Source organism: Oryctolagus cuniculus, chromosome 12 (assembly GCF_964237555.1).
Source record: "Oryctolagus cuniculus chromosome 12, mOryCun1.1, whole genome shotgun sequence".
Lineage (NCBI taxonomy): Eukaryota > Metazoa > Chordata > Mammalia > Lagomorpha > Leporidae > Oryctolagus > Oryctolagus cuniculus.
Genome location: NC_091443.1, coordinates 111,064,776 through 111,083,523, shown reverse-complemented (window position 1 = coordinate 111,083,523; position 18,748 = coordinate 111,064,776). Strand labels below are relative to the sequence as shown.

General features: G+C 44.4%; 1 protein-coding gene across 20 annotated transcripts in view; it reads right to left on the bottom strand.

Annotated features, from left to right (window-relative positions):
* The window catches only part of MYO9A (myosin IXA), a 278,436-nt gene that overhangs the window by 162,557 nt on the left and 97,131 nt on the right, over window positions 1–18,748 (bottom strand). For all 20 annotated transcript variants that reach the window (XM_070054736.1, XM_070054737.1, XM_070054738.1 and 17 more), the window contains 2 exons: window positions 16,192–16,308; window positions 6,652–6,786 (listed from right to left, as the gene is read on the bottom strand). In XM_070054736.1, the coding sequence (XP_069910837.1) occupies window positions 6,652–6,786; window positions 16,192–16,308 (252 nt within the window). The remainder of the gene's footprint in view (window positions 1–6,651; window positions 6,787–16,191; window positions 16,309–18,748) is intronic.

Genomic DNA, 18,748 nt, shown 5'->3' with positions numbered 1-18,748 from the left:
CCGTTCCCCTACTTGCGGAGGAACGACGCCGGCCCGGGTTAGCTGCCAGCCCCCGGCCTCCGCAGAGGGGCAGCACCCCCCACCGCTTTCCCCGCTTTCGCGGAGGAGCGGCACACCGCCGGCCGGCTCTCAGGGGCTGCTCAGGGGCTGCTCAGGGGCTGCTCCCAGATGTTCCTGGTGCATGTTGTCTCTCTCTTCCTTTATAGCCCTCTTCCACCAATCCATGCTCTGCTGCCCACACGCCGAGCACGCTGCTCTCCTCCAATCAGGAGCAGGATCAGCTCCTGCCACTTGTTAGTCAAATTGGCGAGGCAGCTGCGTAGAACTTGTTTGCTCTCTCTCAGCACCATATTGTGGGAGATCAGATGCATAGAATTAGTCCTAGTTCCAGTAATTTAGTCTAGTCTCAGTTGCTCCCCACAGTTCAACAGGTGAAGTCATCCCTTATCTGAATCATCCCCTATCTGAGGGCTGCTGTGAGTCCTGGCTGCTCTGTTCTAATCCACCTTTCTACGAATACGCTTGGTGAGGCAGCAGAAGACCAGGTATATATATCCTTAGCACATCTGGGTAACAATCTTATCCTGGGCCTTAAAGTGTGTTCAGAATTATTTGGTTTTTTCTATTGCACATAAAGTGTTCAGGCAGATTGAAAGTCTCTTCTTTCAACACTGGTCAAATTCAGCAGTGGAGTGTCTTGGCTTGCAATGTTCCTTACTGAAAGATTTGTATTTACATGAACTATTTCTTTAATAATTATAGAATCAGATTTTTTCTTTCTTCTGTTAGTCCTGGCAAGTTCTTTTTTTCTTTCCATATCATTTGATAAGCCTGCTAATATGTCTAGGAAAGTAGCAGAAGATGGCTCAAGTGGTAGGGACCCTGCCACCCACGTGGGAGGCACAAATGGAATTCCTAACTCCTAGTTTGGGCCAGGACCAACCCAGGCCATTTTGGCCTCTGGGGAGTAAACCAGAAGATGAAAGATTTCTATCTTTCTCTGTCACTCTTTCAAATAAGCAAGTCAATCTTTAAAAAAGAATTCCACTATGGGAACAAATATATACTGCTGCTTTTATTTTTACTGAATTTTGCTTTATGTATTTTGAGTCTATGTTATCAGATATTTATAGATTTGGGAATATACATTTCCTATTGAACTGATCCTTCTAGCATTATGAGATAATATTTTTATCTCTAGTAATGCTTAAAGTGTGATATTAAAACAGCTACAAATACTCACTTATGGTTACATTTAACCAAATCTTTTTTTTTTTAAAGATTTATTCATTTATTTGAGAGGCAGAGTTATAGACAGAGAGAGGGAGAGACCAAGAGAAAGATCTTCCATCCACTGGTTCACTCCCCAAATAGCTGCAACAGCTGGGGCTGGGCCAGTCTGTAGCCAGGAGCTTCCTCCGGGTCTCCCATGTGTGTGCAGGGGCCCAAGCAGTTGGATCATCTTCCGCTGCTTTCTCAGGTGCATTAGCAAGGAGCCAGATTGGAAGTGGAGCAGCCAAGTCATGAAGCGGCGGGCATATGGGATGCCAGCACTGCAGGCAGCTGGTTAACCTGCTACACAACCAGACTGGCCCCTCAATCTCTTCTGACTTAACTTTCTTCCTGAGCACCACACGTCTCTCAGCAGCAGCAGCCGTTTACTTCTGTATTATATCCAGTCTGGCAAACCCCAGGTTCTAGTTGGAGCAACTCATTTACAATGTTTGATTTGGGGGATTTTCTTGTGCATTTGAGAAAGAGGAAGGGAAGGAAAGAAACAATAAGAAAATGCTCTCAGGCAGGTGCTGTGGTATTGTAGGCTAAGCCTCCATTTGCAGCGCCGGCATCCCATATGGGCGCCGGGCATGTCCTGGCTGTTCCTCTTGCAATCCAGCTCTCTGCTATGGCCTAGGAAAGCAGTAGAAAATGGCCCAAGTGCTTGGGCCCCGGCACCCATCTGGGAGCCCCAGAGGAAACTCCAGCCATTGCAGCTGCAGCCATTTGGGGAGTGAATTAACAGATGGAAGACATTTCTCTCCTCTCCCTCTCTATCTTTACATCTCAAAGAAATAACATCTTTAAGAAATGCACTCATCCTCAAGGCAGGGATGGGCCAGGCCAGAGCTAGGAGTCCAGAACTCCTGGTCTCCCATATGGATGGCCAGAACTCAAATACCTGAGTCATCATTCCTGCCCCCAAAGTCTGCAACGGCAGGCAGCTGGGGTCAGGATCCAGGACCCAGGACTAGAACCAGGTACTCCAATGCGGATGAAGGCACCTCAGACCACCACAGGAAACACTCAACCTGATCCATTTATTTCTAATGCAATCATTGATATTTAAGGGATTAAATCAACCATCTATTTGCTACTTACCCTTTCTCAGCTTTCATTTTCTTCTGTCAGTTATTTCTATTTTACTTATACCCTATATTAATTTCAAAAGTTTTACATTCTTATACTACTTTGTGGATATCCTAGATACCATCACATATATCCCTGATTAATTATTAATTATATTATTAACAGCAATGTCTAACAAATAGTTTATAACTTAATTCATGTAAAGATCTTAGACTACATGAAGTTCCATTTACTCCCTGCCTAACTTATATGCTATTGTTTTTATGTAGTTTAGTTCTACCTAAACAATACACTATAAAAGTTATTTTCTCCCTTTGATTTAGTTCAGAGTCACTTAGATTCGCCCCTTCTTTGTAATTTTCATCACTCTTCATTCCTTCCTACATTCTGAGCTAGAATCAGGGATGTATTAGCTACTGACTAACAACAAGTTTTAGTTTAAAGGACAATAGCCCCTCATCTTCGGTCTTGCATTGCAGAAGTAATTTTAGCACCAGGATGAAGTCTTCTTCCAGTGGACATTGAATTTTCTCTAGGCAGTCGGTGCTAAGAACGCTAGAAATCCTATACTACTGGGGCTGGCACAGTGGCACAGGAGGTAAATCCGCCACCTCCGACGCCAGCATCCCATACCGGGCACCCACTCGAGCTCCAGCTGCTCCACTTCCAATCCAGCTTCCTGCTAACTTGCCTGGGAAAGCAGCAGAGCATTGCCCAAGCCCTTGCACCCCTGCACTCATGTGAGAGACCTGGAAGAAGCTCCTGGCTCCTGGCTTCTGACCACCTTAGCTCTGGCAGTTGAGGTCATTATTCTATCTCTGTGTCTCTTTCTCTCTCTGACTCTGCCTTTCAAATAAAGCAATAAACCAAGATATATATATATATATATATATAGAGAGAGAGAGAGAGAGAGAGAGAGAGAGAAATTCTACACTACTTTAACCTGACGAGGGTTGAATGACGCACACTGGAAACATCCTTGCGATGCCTGTCCACTTGCAGTTTGCCCTTCCTCCTAACATGTAACCTTTTCAGAGTCTCAGCCTAAAGCCTACAGGAGAAACCAGGAGCCTCTTCCTCCCTGGGGAGTCTGGAGAAAATTCTGCTCATGTCCTCAGCCCCTCAAGCCTATTTCTTTTAAAAGCAGCAATCCCCTGCCCACAGAGAGAAACACCTCTAGGAACAGAACAGCCCCCAAATGATGGGCCTAGTGAGCCGCGGCGCCGGCCCTTCCATGAACTTTTTAAAAGTGTCCTCTAACAGAAAGGCAAAGAAGGCTGGCGCAGCAGCTTACTTGACTAATCCTCCACCTGCGGCGCTGGCACCCCGGGGTTCTAGTCCCGGTTGCTCCTCTTCCAGGCCAGCTCTCTGCTGTGGCCCGGGAAGGCAGTGGAGGATGGCCCAGGTGCTTGAGCCCTGTATCCGCATGGGAGACCAGGAGGAAGCACCTGGCTCCTGACTTTGGATCGGCGCAGCACACTGGCCGCAGCACACCAGCCTTGGCGGCCATCTGGGGGGGGGGGGGGTGAACCAATGTTAAAAGCAAGACCTTTCACTCTGTCTCTCTCTCTCTCCCTCTAACTCTGCCTGTCAAAAAAAAAAAAAAAAAAAAAAAAGAATGGCCAAGAAGTCAAGAAGTAAACGGTCTTTAAGCTTCCCTTAAATTACATCAAAGACACCCCACTGTACTGTGGTGTACCCGCCACCTGCTACACCAGCATCCCATATGGGCATCACTTCATGTCCTGGCTGCTCTATGGAGAGAGAGAGATCTTCCATCCCCTGGTTCACTCCCCAGTTGGCCGCAAGGCTGGAGCTGGAGCTGCGCCAATCCAAAGTCAGGAGCAAGGAGCCTCCTCCAGGTCTCCTGCAGGGGTATAGGGACCCAAGGACATGGGCCTTCTTCTACTGCTTTCACAAGCCACAGCACACGGTCGTATAGGAATCGAAGCAGCTGGGACTTGCGAACCAGCATCCATAGGGGATGCCAGCACTGCAGGCAGCGGCCTTACCCACTACGCCACAGCGCCAGCCCCAACTGGCTGCTCCCCTTCTAATCCAGCTCCCTGCTAATGCCTAGGAAACACAGAGGAAGCGGCCCAAGTGCTAGGACCCCAGCTTCCCACAAGGGAGACCCTGAAGAAGCTCCAGCCTCCTGCACTCAGCCTGGCTACTGCTGCCACCTGGGGAGTAAACCAGCAGGTGGATGATCTCTCTTGCTATCTCTTTTTCTCTTTCTCTTTCCCTTTCTCTCTCTCATCATAAGTTTGCCTTTCAATAAATATATAATCTTCAAGAAAAAAAAAGGTATACCCCACAGATCAGAAAACACGAGAATACTGAGATTTGAGTTAGAAAAAGATGGTATAATTTAGAATCTGAATCTTCTGATCCATAATCACATCAGACAGTCTAAAATTATGACATTCAAGGTCGCAAGCAAACCAAGACTGCCCACCCCAAGTAGTTACAAGCACATTCTTCAATGACCTATGAAGCTCTTTTCCATACAGCATGATTACAGCCTAGGCATTTCTTAGGGGTCTTTTATGTCTCACCTGGACTTCTAGAAAAGTTAAGAATAACTTCAGTTTATAATGAAAGAACAGCTTTCTCACTCTAAAAGCAGTCAACCTGTCTTCTGCTTCATGATACATGGGGCAGCTGCTGCTTTACTTCATAAAACACAGAATGCAGTCAACAACATGAACTCCCCCCATTCTCCAACACCTGTACCTATCTGCAAAGGAGAAGAGATAATAATTTAACATGGCATAAAAAGCCAAAGCCATAAAAACATGGCTTAAACATGACTTAAAAAGCCATGGACAGATGGCCAACACTGTGGCACAGTGGCTTAAAGCCCTGGCCTGAAGCTCCGGAATCCCAAATGGATGCTGGTCCTAGTCCCGGCTGCTCCTCTTCCAATCCAGCGCTCTGCTATGGCCTGGGAAAGCAGTAGAAGATGATGGCCCAAGTCCTTGAGCCCCTGCACCCACATGGGAAGACCTGGAGGAAACTCCTGGCTTCTAGCTTCAGATGGGAGCACCTCCAGCTGTTGCAGCCAATTGGGGAGTGAACCAGCAGATGGAAGACCTCTCTCTCTCTCTCTCTCTCTCTGCCTCTCCTCTCTCTGTGTGTAACACTGACTTTCAAATAAACAAATAAATCTTTAAAAAAAAAAAAAAAAAAAAAGCCATGGACAGGATCAACAGACTTAGGTACCGTGTCCAGCTCAGCTTCTGGTTAAAAGCAAGAGTTACGGAACCTAAGTCTTAAATTTTTTAAACTGGCATTAGGCACCATCTGTAAAACTAGATAAAAACAGCACCTACTTGATAAATAATTAGTTAATACTATAACAAAGGTTATTAACTTTCAGCAGTTACAGTGTAGCAACCAGCTAAAATGTTGTGTCTAGAACTTCAGCATTCATCAGAGCAGCCAGTACTAATTCAACTCTACTTCTGTGAACAACCGTGAACCTTTAAGCCACAGACAGTCCTGAAAGCTAAGACAGAGCAAGAGCCCCAGAACCCAGCATTTGACGATACAAAGTGCTCATTTTCCCCTCTTTATAGCCTTGCTAGCTGTTGTGCACTTTCGGGTCATTTTCCATTCTTCACCATTGCCCTTGGATTGAGCTGATGAACCCTGCCACTGCCGAGCTGATGAACCCTGCCACTGCCTATGTCCTCACATACAAAATGAAATTCTACCCCAAACAGTTACTGATTTCAAAGCTAGTTTGAAGTAAAAGCCTACATTTTGTTCAACTTCACCTTTATTCTAATAATTAGCGTGGAATCTTTTTTTTTAAACTGTGAACTGTGAGATTCTCACAAGAACTAAGTGGTTACCCATCTTAGTAGCTCCAACCTTTCTGCTTCTTTGTATCCACACGCTGCGGACTTCAGATTCTATTAATTAGCTATTCAGTCCCATCACAGAACTGAGACAAATGCAATCAAAGCAGCATACTTAGCATTACAGTTCCAAAGGCCACAGAAGCAATTAAAACAGTTAACACCAACAAATCCCCCCAAAACATCCATGCCATCGTTTCATTCAAAGGAGAACTTAAACAAGCACTTATTAGCAAATCTGTGTACTACCAAAGAACACTGCAGAGCATGGCTTAAAAACTCTGCCCTGATCTGCTATTTGCTTACAATGACATAACAAACATCATATCTACTAAAATACAAGACTGAAAACGCAGACTATGACTTTGACACAAAAGTGTGTGTGTGTACTGAGGCGAGGCAGGCATGCACAGGTACTCACTTGCTCCAATTTGAAGATGTGCTGATTAAAGTAGTGTTGTAAACGTTCATTAGCAAAATTAATACAGAACTGTTCAAAGCTATTATTTTCATAATCTTCAAATCCAAAAATATCAAGAACACCAATGGACAAAGTCTATAAAACAAGACAAAATTTTGGTTTAAAAATTACACCCAGATTTATTTAATACCTAATATCCAAAATATAATTAAGTTAAGAAAATGCACAATTTTTTACAGATTTATTTATTTACTTGAAAGGCAGAGAGGGAGAGACAGGAAAGAGATCTTCCATCCACTGGTTCCCTCCCCAAATGGCCACAACAGCCAGGGCTGCGTCAGGCTGAAACCAAGAGCCAGGAACTGCATCCTGGTTTCCATTGTAAGGACAGGGGTACAAGCACTTCAGCCATCTCTGCTGCCCTCCCAGGAGAGTTAGCAGGGAGCTGGCTAGGAAGTGGAATGCCTGTGTTACAAGCTAGGGCTCAAAACACTGCACCACAACACTTACCACCAAAACGCTCATTGCTACAGCCGTGGAGAGGGGATTATTTTGGGCCCCATTCAACCATTAGGTATCACAAATAAAAAGAATTTCAGCTCTCTTTTATTATAGAAATGTGCAAAGCAGGGCTGGTGGTCCATTGTCTTCAATTCAGGAATCCCTAGGCTCTGAGACAGCAAGGAAATAACATGCTTTGGGGTAGCCTGAGGCCACTTAAGTTAAAGATCAGAAGAGCTGGGTTATTCCTGTCTATGCCAAGAGTACTGTGGGATATCTCCTATTCTGACTTTAACATCCCAATAAATAGAATTCTGCTTTAGGACCCAGACTAAAAAGGGTATTTAGTCATTCTGAGCTAGGCTACAAACGAGATACCTGAACATGCAGTTTGTTAGTTTAAAATGCTTTAATCGGGGCCAGCGCTGTGGCCTAGTGCCTCAAGTCACCACCTGCAAGCTCCAGCACCCCATATGGGTGCCAGTTCGAACCCCAGATGCTCTGCTTCCGAGCCAGCGTGCCCTGATGTGCCTGGGGAATCAGCAGCAGGTGGCCCACATGCTTCAGCCCGAGCACCCACATGGGAGAGCCAAAAGAGCTCCCGGCTTCAGCCTGGCCCAGCCCCAGTTGTTGCAGCCATTCGGGGAGTGAACTAGCATATGGAAGAGCTCTTTATCTCTGTCTCTCCCTCTCTCTAACTCTGCCTTTCAAATAAATAAAATAAATGTTTAAATAAATAATATGTTTTAATTTTACTCTGAAAGAAATACGAGATTTAAAATGTTGGATAGCAGAAATGAAAGGAAGGAAGGAGAAGGGAGGAAGGGAAGGAAGTATTATTGGAATCATAGCTAGGAAATCTGTTCTTTGTGTATTAATAAATTTAAAAAGCAATTTAAAAACTTTAAAAAGTTGACTGTGTCTAAAAGGGATATATACTATTTAAAGAGAAAAAAAGCAGTCCCTTCCTCTTCCTTAAAGTCTGCTCCCAAAGCAAACAATACTCAAATCTTTTCACCTTTTTTTTTTTAATTTATTTATTTACTTGAGAGGCAGAGTTAGAGAGAGAGAGAGAGACAGAGAGGTCTTTCATTCACTGGTTCACTCCCCAGATGGCTGCCAACGGCTGGAGCTGACCCAATCCAAAGCCGGGAGCCAGGAGCCCCTTCCGGGTGCAGGGGCCTGTGGACGTGGGCCATCTTCTACTGCTTTCCCAGGCCACGCCAGAGAGCCGGATCAGAAGAGAAGCAGCCGGGACATGAACCAGCGCCCATATGGGATGCCATATGCCACAGGCCTGGCTGCTCTTTTGGTCTTTTGATAGAATACAGATCAACTTTATTCTTCTATTTCTTCCTATGTTACTTCTAGGAATTTTCTTTCTAACACCTTACTATAGATGAAGGGAAACCTGATCTAATACCTACATATACACACTCTTCTTACCACACTACACCATCTCTGAAATGCACACTGGCACAATGACACAATGAATGATAGTTTCTTCCTAAGTCTGTACTAAGATGATTTGCATGATAAGCCCTGTTGACTGAGTCTAAGTCTTTAAGAAGACAGGAAAATACTACAAGTCCATGTGAGGGGAGGGGCTGACCTGCCAAACGGGAAGCCTGTATCCCCAGTCGGAGTACCCTGGATCCAAGTCCCAGCTCTGCTCCCCATTCCAGCTTCCCGCTAGTGCATACACAGAGGGACAGCAGTGTGATGGGTTCTGGGTCCCTGTCACCTATATGGGCAATTGGGACTGAATTCCCAGTTCCTAGGTTTCTGGACGTTTAGGAAGTGAACCAGCAGATAGGAGATCTCCGTCTGTCTGTCTGGTGTTTGTCTCTCTGCTTCTCAAATAAAAGAAACAGTTAAAAAAAGTTTTTTAAGATTAAGTCAATTTGATAAGTTACCATCTTGAATATTTAAATTTAAATAATATAACACATAATAAATTATAATTTGTTTGATCACTGAGCGATTACTTAAAACATGAAAAATTAATATAAGATCAATTTATGACAAGAATGAATAACAAATCTGACATTTTAATTAGCCTCAAGAGACCAAATGTTCCATAAAGTCTGGTGAGAAGGTAAAACTGTATTAACAGTAGTAATGCTATGGGGCCAGCATTGTGTCATAGCAGGTAAAGATGCCACCTGCAAAGTGGGGATACCACACGGACACCAGTTTGTGTCCCAGCCGATCCATTTCCCACACAGCTCCCTGCTAAAGGCCTGGGAAAGCTGCAGAAGATGCCCCCAAGTGGTCAGGCCCCTGCACCTCACATGGGAGTCCTGGATGAAGTTTCAAACTCCCATCTTCAGCCTGCCCAGCTGGGCCGTTGCAGCACTTCGGAGAGTGAACCAGCAGATGTAAGATCAATCTCTCTCTCTCTCCTTCTGTGTCTTTCAAGTTAATAAATAAATCTTAAAAAAAAAAAAAAAAACAAAAAAAAACAAAAAAAAAAAAAACTCATGCAGCTAAGTAACTAGCTACATACAAAATATATGTGATCCTGTACATCTCCAGAACAATCAAAGTAAGTAGCTAAAAAGAAGGAATGACAAAAAAATCAACAAAAACAGTACAAGGATACTTTTTGCTCACCTTTTATCACTGAACAGTACAGTAATAAAAGGGGACAGTGTCTCTTATCTGGTTAGGAGATACGAACACTGATCATTTCCAATGTGGGTAAGGGGTTGGGCAATTACATAAATTATTGTCAAAATTCAATCTTTTTGGGAAAGCAATTTAACTGCAACACCCATCAAATGTTTTATTTTTATTTCATTTTATTTGAGAGGTAGAGAAAAGAGAAAGAAAAACAGCGAGAGGAACAGAGTTCAATCTGCTGGTTCCCTCTCCAAGTGCCCCACCCAGTCCCGCTGGGACTGGACCAGGCTGAAGCCAGGAACTGGGGGCTCCATCCAGGTCTCCCACATGGGTAGCAGGGCCCCTAGCACTAGAGCCATCACCTACCGCCTCCCAAGGTCTGTATTAGCAGGAAGCTCGAGTCAGGAGCTGACGCCAGGCCTCACACTCAGGAACTCCAATGTGGAACATGTATGTGACCACAATGGTTTCTTAACCAGCAGGCCACACACTCACTGTACTACCAAGTCTTAAAACACACAAGTCCTTAAATCAGTCATTGCATTTTGAAGATTTTTCTCCTAGAAAAATGAGCACAAGTAAGAATTTTTTTTTTTTTTTCTGACAGGCAGAGTGGACAGTGAGAGAGAGAGACAAAGGTCTTCCTTTTGCCATTGGTTCACCCTCCAATGGCCGCCACGGCTGGCGCGCTGTGGCCAGCGCACCACGCTGATCCGAAGCCAGGAGCCAGGTGCTTCTCCTGGTCTCCCATGGGGTGCAGGGCCCAAGCACTTGGGCCATCCTCCACTGCACTCCCTGGCCACAGCAGAGAGCTGGCCTGGAAGAGGGGCAACCGGGACAGAATCCGGCGCCCCGACCGGGACTAGAACCCGGTGTGCCGGCGCCGCAATGGGGAGGATTAGCCTAGTGAGCCGCGGCGCCGGCCTACAAGTAAGAATATTTGCTGGGGGATGGAGCCGTGGCACAGAGTTAAACCACCACCTGAGATGCCAGGCACTCATAGGAGCACCAGTTTGGGTCCTGGCTGCTCCACTTGTCCAACTTCCTGCTCAAGTTTCTGGCAAAGCAGCAGAAAATGGCCCAAGTACTTGGGCTCCTGACACAGACACAGGAGACCCAGACAGAGTTCTGGGCTCCTGGCTTTGGCGTGGCCCAGCCAGCTCCAGCTGTTGCAGCCATCTGGGGAGTGAACCAGTGGATTTAAGATCTGTCTCTACCTCTCTGTCACTCTGCCCTTCAAATAAATAATAAACCCTAAAAAAAAGGGGGGGGGGTGGAACTGTGGTGCAGCAGATAAAAGCCCTGGCCAAAAGCGCTGGCATCCGATATGGGCGCCGGTTCTAGTCCCTGCTGTTCCTCTTCCCATCCAACTCTCTGCTATGGCCTGGGAAAGCAGTAGAAGATGGCCTAATTCCTTGGGCCCCTGCGTGGGAGACCCAGAAGAGGCTCCTGGCTCCTGCTCCAGATCAGCACAGCTCCAGCCGTTGTGACCATCTGGGGAGTGAACCAGTGGATGGAAGACCTCTCTCTCAATGTAAATCTTTCAAATAAAATAAATCTTAAAAAAAACACACATTAAAAAAAAAGAATATTTGTTACAGCACTGTTCATATCAAAAATGAAATATCTGAAAGATTAATTTATTTCTTTGAAAGTCAGAGTTACACAGAGAGAGGAGAGGCAGAGAGAGAGAGGTCTTCCAACTGATGGTTCACTCCCCAATGGGCTACAATGGCTGGAGCGGCACCAATCCGAAGCCAGGAGCCAGGACCTTCCTCCAGGTCTCCCACGTGGGTGCAGGGGCCCAAGGACTTGGGCCATCTTCTACTGCTTTCCCAAGCCATAGCAGAGAGTTGTATGAGAAGTAGAGCAGCCAGGTCTCAAACCGGCACCCATATGGGATGCCGGTGCTTCAGGCCAGGGCATTAACCTGCTGTGCCACAGCGCCGGCCCCCTGACTGGTTTTATTTTAATACATAATTGTTTGTCCTGATTCTGAAAGACATAATTTTCCTAAAAAATAAAGTGTAATAAACCATTTTAACTTACACACAAAATAGGTAAGTTTTATGGGAGTATTTATGGTACACAACATACTGTAAACCATAAAATTACTAAAAATAAGGCATACCATATGTACAGTAATACAGAACTTACTTCAAGAGATCTTAGGTAAACCAAGTTCAAGTTTGAGACAATACAGATACCATGATTGTATCCATATGTACACCACTGAAACATACATAACTTGAGCCAGGAGTCAAGTCCTAAGCAGGAGGCCAGATGCTTACCCTGGGGCTGTGGTTTAAGCCAGTCCTGACCGAACTTGTAGCCGATCAGAGACTGTAGCAGGAAAGAGACAGGCAACTCCACAGATGAACTTGGGTTGTGCCCTCCCCCTCCAAGTTCCTAAGAAAGGATGTAGCCAGAGCCCCCAGACTCTGGAAGGGTCCTGCCCCTCCAAAGGCATTGCTCCGTGGCAGGTCAGGCTCCTGCATCAGCCTCGGGATATCAGCTGCACCTGAAGCCTGGGGAGTCTGGCCTTCGCTCTGCCAAGAGGCGATTACAGAGAAAAAACAAAGACCTTCCCCTCCTTCAGAGCTGGCATAGGGTGAGTGAGAAGGTGTTCCAGGAACTGCGGACTTCAGGTCAAGACAGGGGGCCGGGAGTCCGGCAAGATGGCGGAATAGGAAGGGAGCACACGATAGTCGAGGAAGCGAAAGTTTAATAAAAGAGGAGATACTGCAGGTTCAAGGAAGAGTTGGGGAAGAAATAGCAGAGGAAACTCTTCTGGAACTAGTGATTCACAGTGGATCTGCATGGAGGGTACGGGAGCCCACGGCTCGGGACACCAGCTGCAGAATCTACGCACCAGCGCTGGAACGCGAGGTAAGCCGAAACCTCAGTAGACCGAGACACTGGCGGGGAAGCGGGAGGAGGAGCCTATAGGGAACGAGGCTTGAAGCCCCGTGGAGGAAAGTTCACCAGGCTAACTAGAGGAGAGAGGAAAAAAAAAAAAAGGGACTGGTATGGACACAAGTCTCTCTCTCTCCGCTCACCTCTCAAAGTTGAGCAAGACAAAGAGCACACGCCATTTTGGACATACATAAAAGCTGAGCAACCTCAGGGCTGCGCCCGCCCTCATCCAAACAGTAAAACCTGACTCTGAGGGGGTGAAATTACAGGAGGTTAGGACCTAGTGAATGTCTAGAACTAATGAACAGAGACTGTGAAAAAAGACAGTGGGTGAGAGAATTCACAGAGTTCACATGAGTATTCTCCAGAGGCGCTACAATTCAGTAATCTTGGCAACCCGGTGGGAGACTGCAGGAGAATTTGAGCCCACACTGAGGGCAGAACAGATTCCCTGTGTGGTCCTTGGGAAAGAGTAGGCAATGTTATACCTACAGGAGCCAGAGATCCGGAAGCTGACTACCTTCAATTCTGCTCAGCTGTGCGGAATTACTTCCCTTCTGAATCAAAAGAGAGAGAGAGAGATTTACCACGCCTAACCTGGGTGTGTCACCTTTGGCACACCCCTAATCCTGAAGATCCAAACAGAGCTCTCTGGCCACACCCATCTCAAGCCTCTAAGGCTCCATCAAAAGCATACAGTCCACTTAATACACTCATAGTATAACAAGAAAAAACACCACAGAGAGGGAACAAGAATCCAAAGAGTATCTCCACAATGCCAAGCAACAAACGCAGAAACTGAGGAAACAAGAACAAGGAAGACATTATGACGCCCCCAAATGAACAAGACACCCCAAGCCAAGATTATGAAGATGATGAGATAGAAGAAATGCAAGATACGGAACTCAAAAAATTTATGATAAGAACATTTAGAAGTTTTCAAAAACAAATTCTTGAACTACAGAAATCCTTACTAGACAGGATAGAAAATCTCTCGTGAAAATGAAATCTTAAGGAGGAATCAAAATGAAACGCAGAAACTAGTTGAAGAGGAAAGTGTGACAGTGAAGAGAAATCAAAATGAAATGAAGAAGTTAATAGATCAAATGACAAACACATTAGAGAGCCTTAAAAAGAGTCAGTGAAGCAGAAGAGAGAATATCGGACTTAGAAGATAGAGCACAGGAAAACATACAGTCAAACCAAAGAAAAGAAGAGGAAATTAGAAATCTAAAAAATATTGTTGGGAATCTACAGGATACTATTAAAAAAACCAACATTCGAGTTCTAGGAGTTCCTGAAGGCATGGAGAGAGAGAAAGGATCAGAAGGCCTTTTTAGTGAGATACTAGCAGAGAACTTCCTGGGTTTGGAGAAGGACACAGACATCCTAGTACAGGAAGTCATAGAACTCCTAGTAAACATGACCAAAAGAGATCCTCACCACGACACATTGTAATCCAACTCACCACAGTGAAACATAAAGAAAAGATCCTAAAATGTGCAAGAGAGAAATGTCAGATTACTCTCAGAGGATCTCTAATTAGACTCACAGCAAACTTCTCATCCTACAGGCTAGGAGGGAATGACAAGACATAGCCCAGGTACTAAGAGAAAAACTGCCAGCCCAGAATATTATATCCTGCAAAGCTCTCATTTGTGAATGAAGGTGAAATAAAGACCTTACATAGCAAACAGAAATTGAAAAAATTTGTCACCACTCGTCCAGCCCTGCAAAAGATGCTTAAAGATGTGCTACACACAGAAACACAGGAACACAGTCATCAATATGAAAGAAGGTAAAGGAAGGAAACCTCACAGCAAAAGATCACAGGAAGTGCAAAGCATATATTAGAAAATATCTTTGGGAAAATGGCAGGGCAAAGTTACCTCTTATCAATAGTCACATTGAACGTTAATGGCCTCAACTGTCCAGGTAAAAGACACAGATTGGCTGAATGAGTTAAGGAACAAAACCCATCTATTTGCTGCTTACAAGAAATACATCTTTCCAACAAAGATGCATGCAGACTGAAAGTGAAAGCTAGAAAAAGATATTCCATGCCAACAGAAATGAAAAAAGACAAAAATAACAGACAAAATAAACTTTAACACAAAAACTGTTAAGAGAGACAAAGAGGGGCACTATATAATGATTAAGGGATTAATTCAACAGGAAGATATGATTATAAATGTATATGCACCTAATTACAGGGCACCGGTCTATTTAAAAGATATGTTAAGGGACTTAAAGGGAGACTTAGATTCCAATACAATAGTACTGGGGAACTTCAATACTCCACTCTCAGAAACAGATCAATCGGACAGAAGATCAACAAAGAAACAGATTTAAACGACACTATAGCCCAAATGGATCTAACAGATATCTACAGAACTTTTCATCCTACACATAAAGCATTTACATTCTTCTCAGCAGTACATGGAACCTTCTCTAGGATTGACCACATACTAGGCCATAAAGCAAGTCTCAGCAATTTCCAAAGAATTAGAATCATACCATGCAGCTTCTCAGACCATAAAGGAATGAAGTTGGAAATTAGCAACTCAGGAATCCCTAGAGCATACGCAAACATAGGGAGATTGAACAACATGCTCCTGAATGAACAATGGGTCATAGAAGAAATCAAAAGAGAAATCAAAAATTTTCTGGAAGTAAATGAGGATAACAGCACAACATATCAAAACTTATGGGATGCAGCAAAAGCAGTGTTAAGAGGAGAGTTCATAGCAATAGGTGCCTACATTAAGAAATTGGAAATGCACCAAATAAATGAGCTTTCAATGCATCTCAAGGATCTAGAAAAACTTCAGCAAACCAGACCCAAATCTAGTAGGAGAAGAGAAATAATTAAAATCAGAGAAGAAATCAATAGGATTGAATCCAAAAAAAGTTACAAAAAAAATCAGCCAAATGAGTAGCTAGTTTTTTGAAAAAATAAACAAAATTGACACCCCATTGGCCCAACTAACTAAAAAAAGAAAAAACCCAAATCAATAAAATCAGAGATGAAAAAGGAAACGTTAACAACAGACACCACAAAAATAAAAAGAATCATCAGAAATTACTACAAGGACTTGTATGCCAGCAAACAGGGAAACCTATCAGAAATGGATAGATTCCTGGACACATGCAACCTACCTAAATTGAACCAGGAAGACATAGAAAACCTAAACAGACCCATCACTGACACAGAAATTGAAACAGTAATAAAGGCCCTCCCAACATAGAAAAGCCCAGGACCAGATGGATTCACTGCTGAATTCTACCAGATATTTAAAGAACTAAAAAAAAAAAGAAGAAGAAACATAAATAACTTAGGAAAAAAGGTTTGGAAAGACAGGCCTCTGAAAACAGCAATACAAAACATACAAAAAGGTGGTTCTAATTATATGATTTTATGTTTTAAAATTTCATGAACTGACCAGTTTATTGAAATGGTTTTCATGAAAATAATATTATAATCTAAGGCATCTTTACCTTGGTATTGTGCTCCAAATCTTTACTATTCAGAAGTGCATGGTTAATTCGGAAAACTATCCAGTCAAACAGGGCACTGTACAGAGATTTAGCCATGGAGTTCCTCACCGTCACAGCCTAAAATATAAGAAAAGCGTTAGGAGTGTAGCAGAACTAGCAATAATCTAAGTCACTGAAACTAATATGGTTTTCTCTCACTTAATACAGAAAATCTACTATCCTTGTTTAGAAAGTATTATTAATAAGTAATTATTAATAAGCTGAACTTGAAGTCTTCTGTCTGTACTCATAATTCAGTCCCACTTGGGGAATCTAACCTAAAATTGCCATAAACGGTATAAGAACAACAAAATCTAGGTCAGTTAGTTAAAATTATTTTAAACTGAATTATCTCCCCTAAGAAAGAAAGCACAATGGGAAGTTGACAAACAACCTTGCCAGCTAAAAGGGGAAAGACCACTCTACGCAGAGGAATAAATCCTCCAAAGGGAGTGGGGGGCATTAGTATCATTAGTATCCGTGGACTCCTAGTCCACTCTTAGAACACACAACCCTGCCACAATGTGCTCCTAGCTGTCTTCCGCCTGCCATCCATGTTCACTTCCACAACGATTCCATCCCTGTCGCTCCCCCATTCGCAGAGGAACGACACTAGACCCTGCACTGTTCTTTTGTCTGCTCGGCCCTTCCCGGGTTTGCTGCTGGTTCTTCCCGGGTTGGCTGCCGTCCCTCCACCTCCGTGGAGGGGCGGGCCCCCCTGCCACTTTCCCCACCTCCGCGGGGGAGCGGCACACCGCAGGCCGGCTCTCTCGGGGGCTGCACAGGTGTTCCTTCAGATAGATGTTCCTGGTGCATGTTGTCTCTCTCCTCCTTTATAGTCCTCTTCCACCAATCCCAACTCTGCTACCCACACGCCGAGTACACTGCTCTCTTCCAATCAGGAGCAGGATCAGCTCCTGCAGGTCATCACTCAAGTTGGCGAGAGACAGCTGCGTAGAAGTTGTTTACTCCCTTCTCAGTGCCATATTGTGGGAGAGCAGATGCATAGAATAAGTCTTAATTCCAGTAACTTAGTCTAGTCTGAGTTGCTCCCCACACATCCCCAGACACAGTAACAACTTTTCACTCCAAGGTATGAAATTCTTCCCCCTTCACTTCATGCTTTCTCCAGTTTACGGAAATTCTCTGTACTAACCACTTTTTCTCTAAGTCTGAAAATGTTCTAAAAAGCAAAGGCTATTAAAGAAAACCCACCATTTACAGAACACGTCAACTTACAAAGCAAGCATGCATGCTATGCAATTAAGCCCTAGCCCTTAGAAGATCACAGATCCTGCCAATGTATACATTCATCATCTGGGGTCTGACTTGGAAGCTTATATAACCAGGCAGGTATTTACATCCCTGTCCTGAGGGTAGAAGAAACGTGAGAAGGCCTTCCAATTCAACTTCTCTTTCTTTTTTTTAAAGATTAACTTTTTTATTTGAAAGGCAGAAGCAGAGAGAGAGAGAGGAGAAACAGAGAGTCTTCCATCCACTGGTTCACTACCCAAACAGCTGCAACAGCCGGGGCTAGGCCAGGCCAAAGCCAGGAGCCAAAAGCTTCGTTCGTCCAGGTCTCCCATGTGCATGCAGGGACCCAAGGATGTGGGCCATCTTCCACTCTTTCCCAGGCCAGGGCAGAGAGTGGGATTGGTTGTGGAGCAGCTGGAACTCAAACTGGCGCCCATATGGGATGCCAGCACTGCAGGCAGTGGGTTTACCATTTATGCCACAGTACTGACCTCCCAACTTCTCTTATGCTACTTGGATAACCATGGACAAGGTACTTAGAACTCAGAGGCTACGGCTTATGCATCTGTAAAATGGATGTAATACTGTGGCCGGTGCTGTGGTACAGCAGAAAAGCAGTGGAAAATGGTCCAAGTGCTTGGGTCCCTGCCCTATGTGGGAGATCCAGAAGAAGCTCCTGGCTCCTAGATTCATATCAGCCCAGCAATGGTTGTTGCAGCCATCTCAGGAGTGAAACAGAAAATGGAAGACCTCTCTTTGCCTCTGCCTCTGCCTTTCAAATAATAAATAAATCTTTTTTTAAATGGAGTTAATACTACAACCTAACTCACTGATGATAAATTCACTTCTGAATTTAAAGGAAAAATATTACACCTAAAGTCTCTAGACCAAAAAGTAATTACACACAAAGGAAAGACTCAAATCAAATTCTCAAGACCCAGCTACTCCTCTTCCAAATCAGCTCTCTGCTAATGCACCTGGGAAAGGAGTGGAGGATGGTCCAAGCACTTGAGCCCCTTTATCCAAGTGGGAGACCCGAAAAAAATTCATGGCTCCAGCCCCAGCCAACCGAGCCATCTGGGAAGTAAACCAGAAAATGGAACATCTCTGTCTTTCTGTAATTGTTTCAAATAAATTAGTAAATCTTAAAGAAAAAAAAAAAAAAGGAAAATGTCGCTCCCCCTCTTCGTGGAGGAACGACACAGGACCCTACACTGTTCTTTTGTCTGCTCGGCCCTTCCCGGGTTTGCTGCTGGTTCTTCCC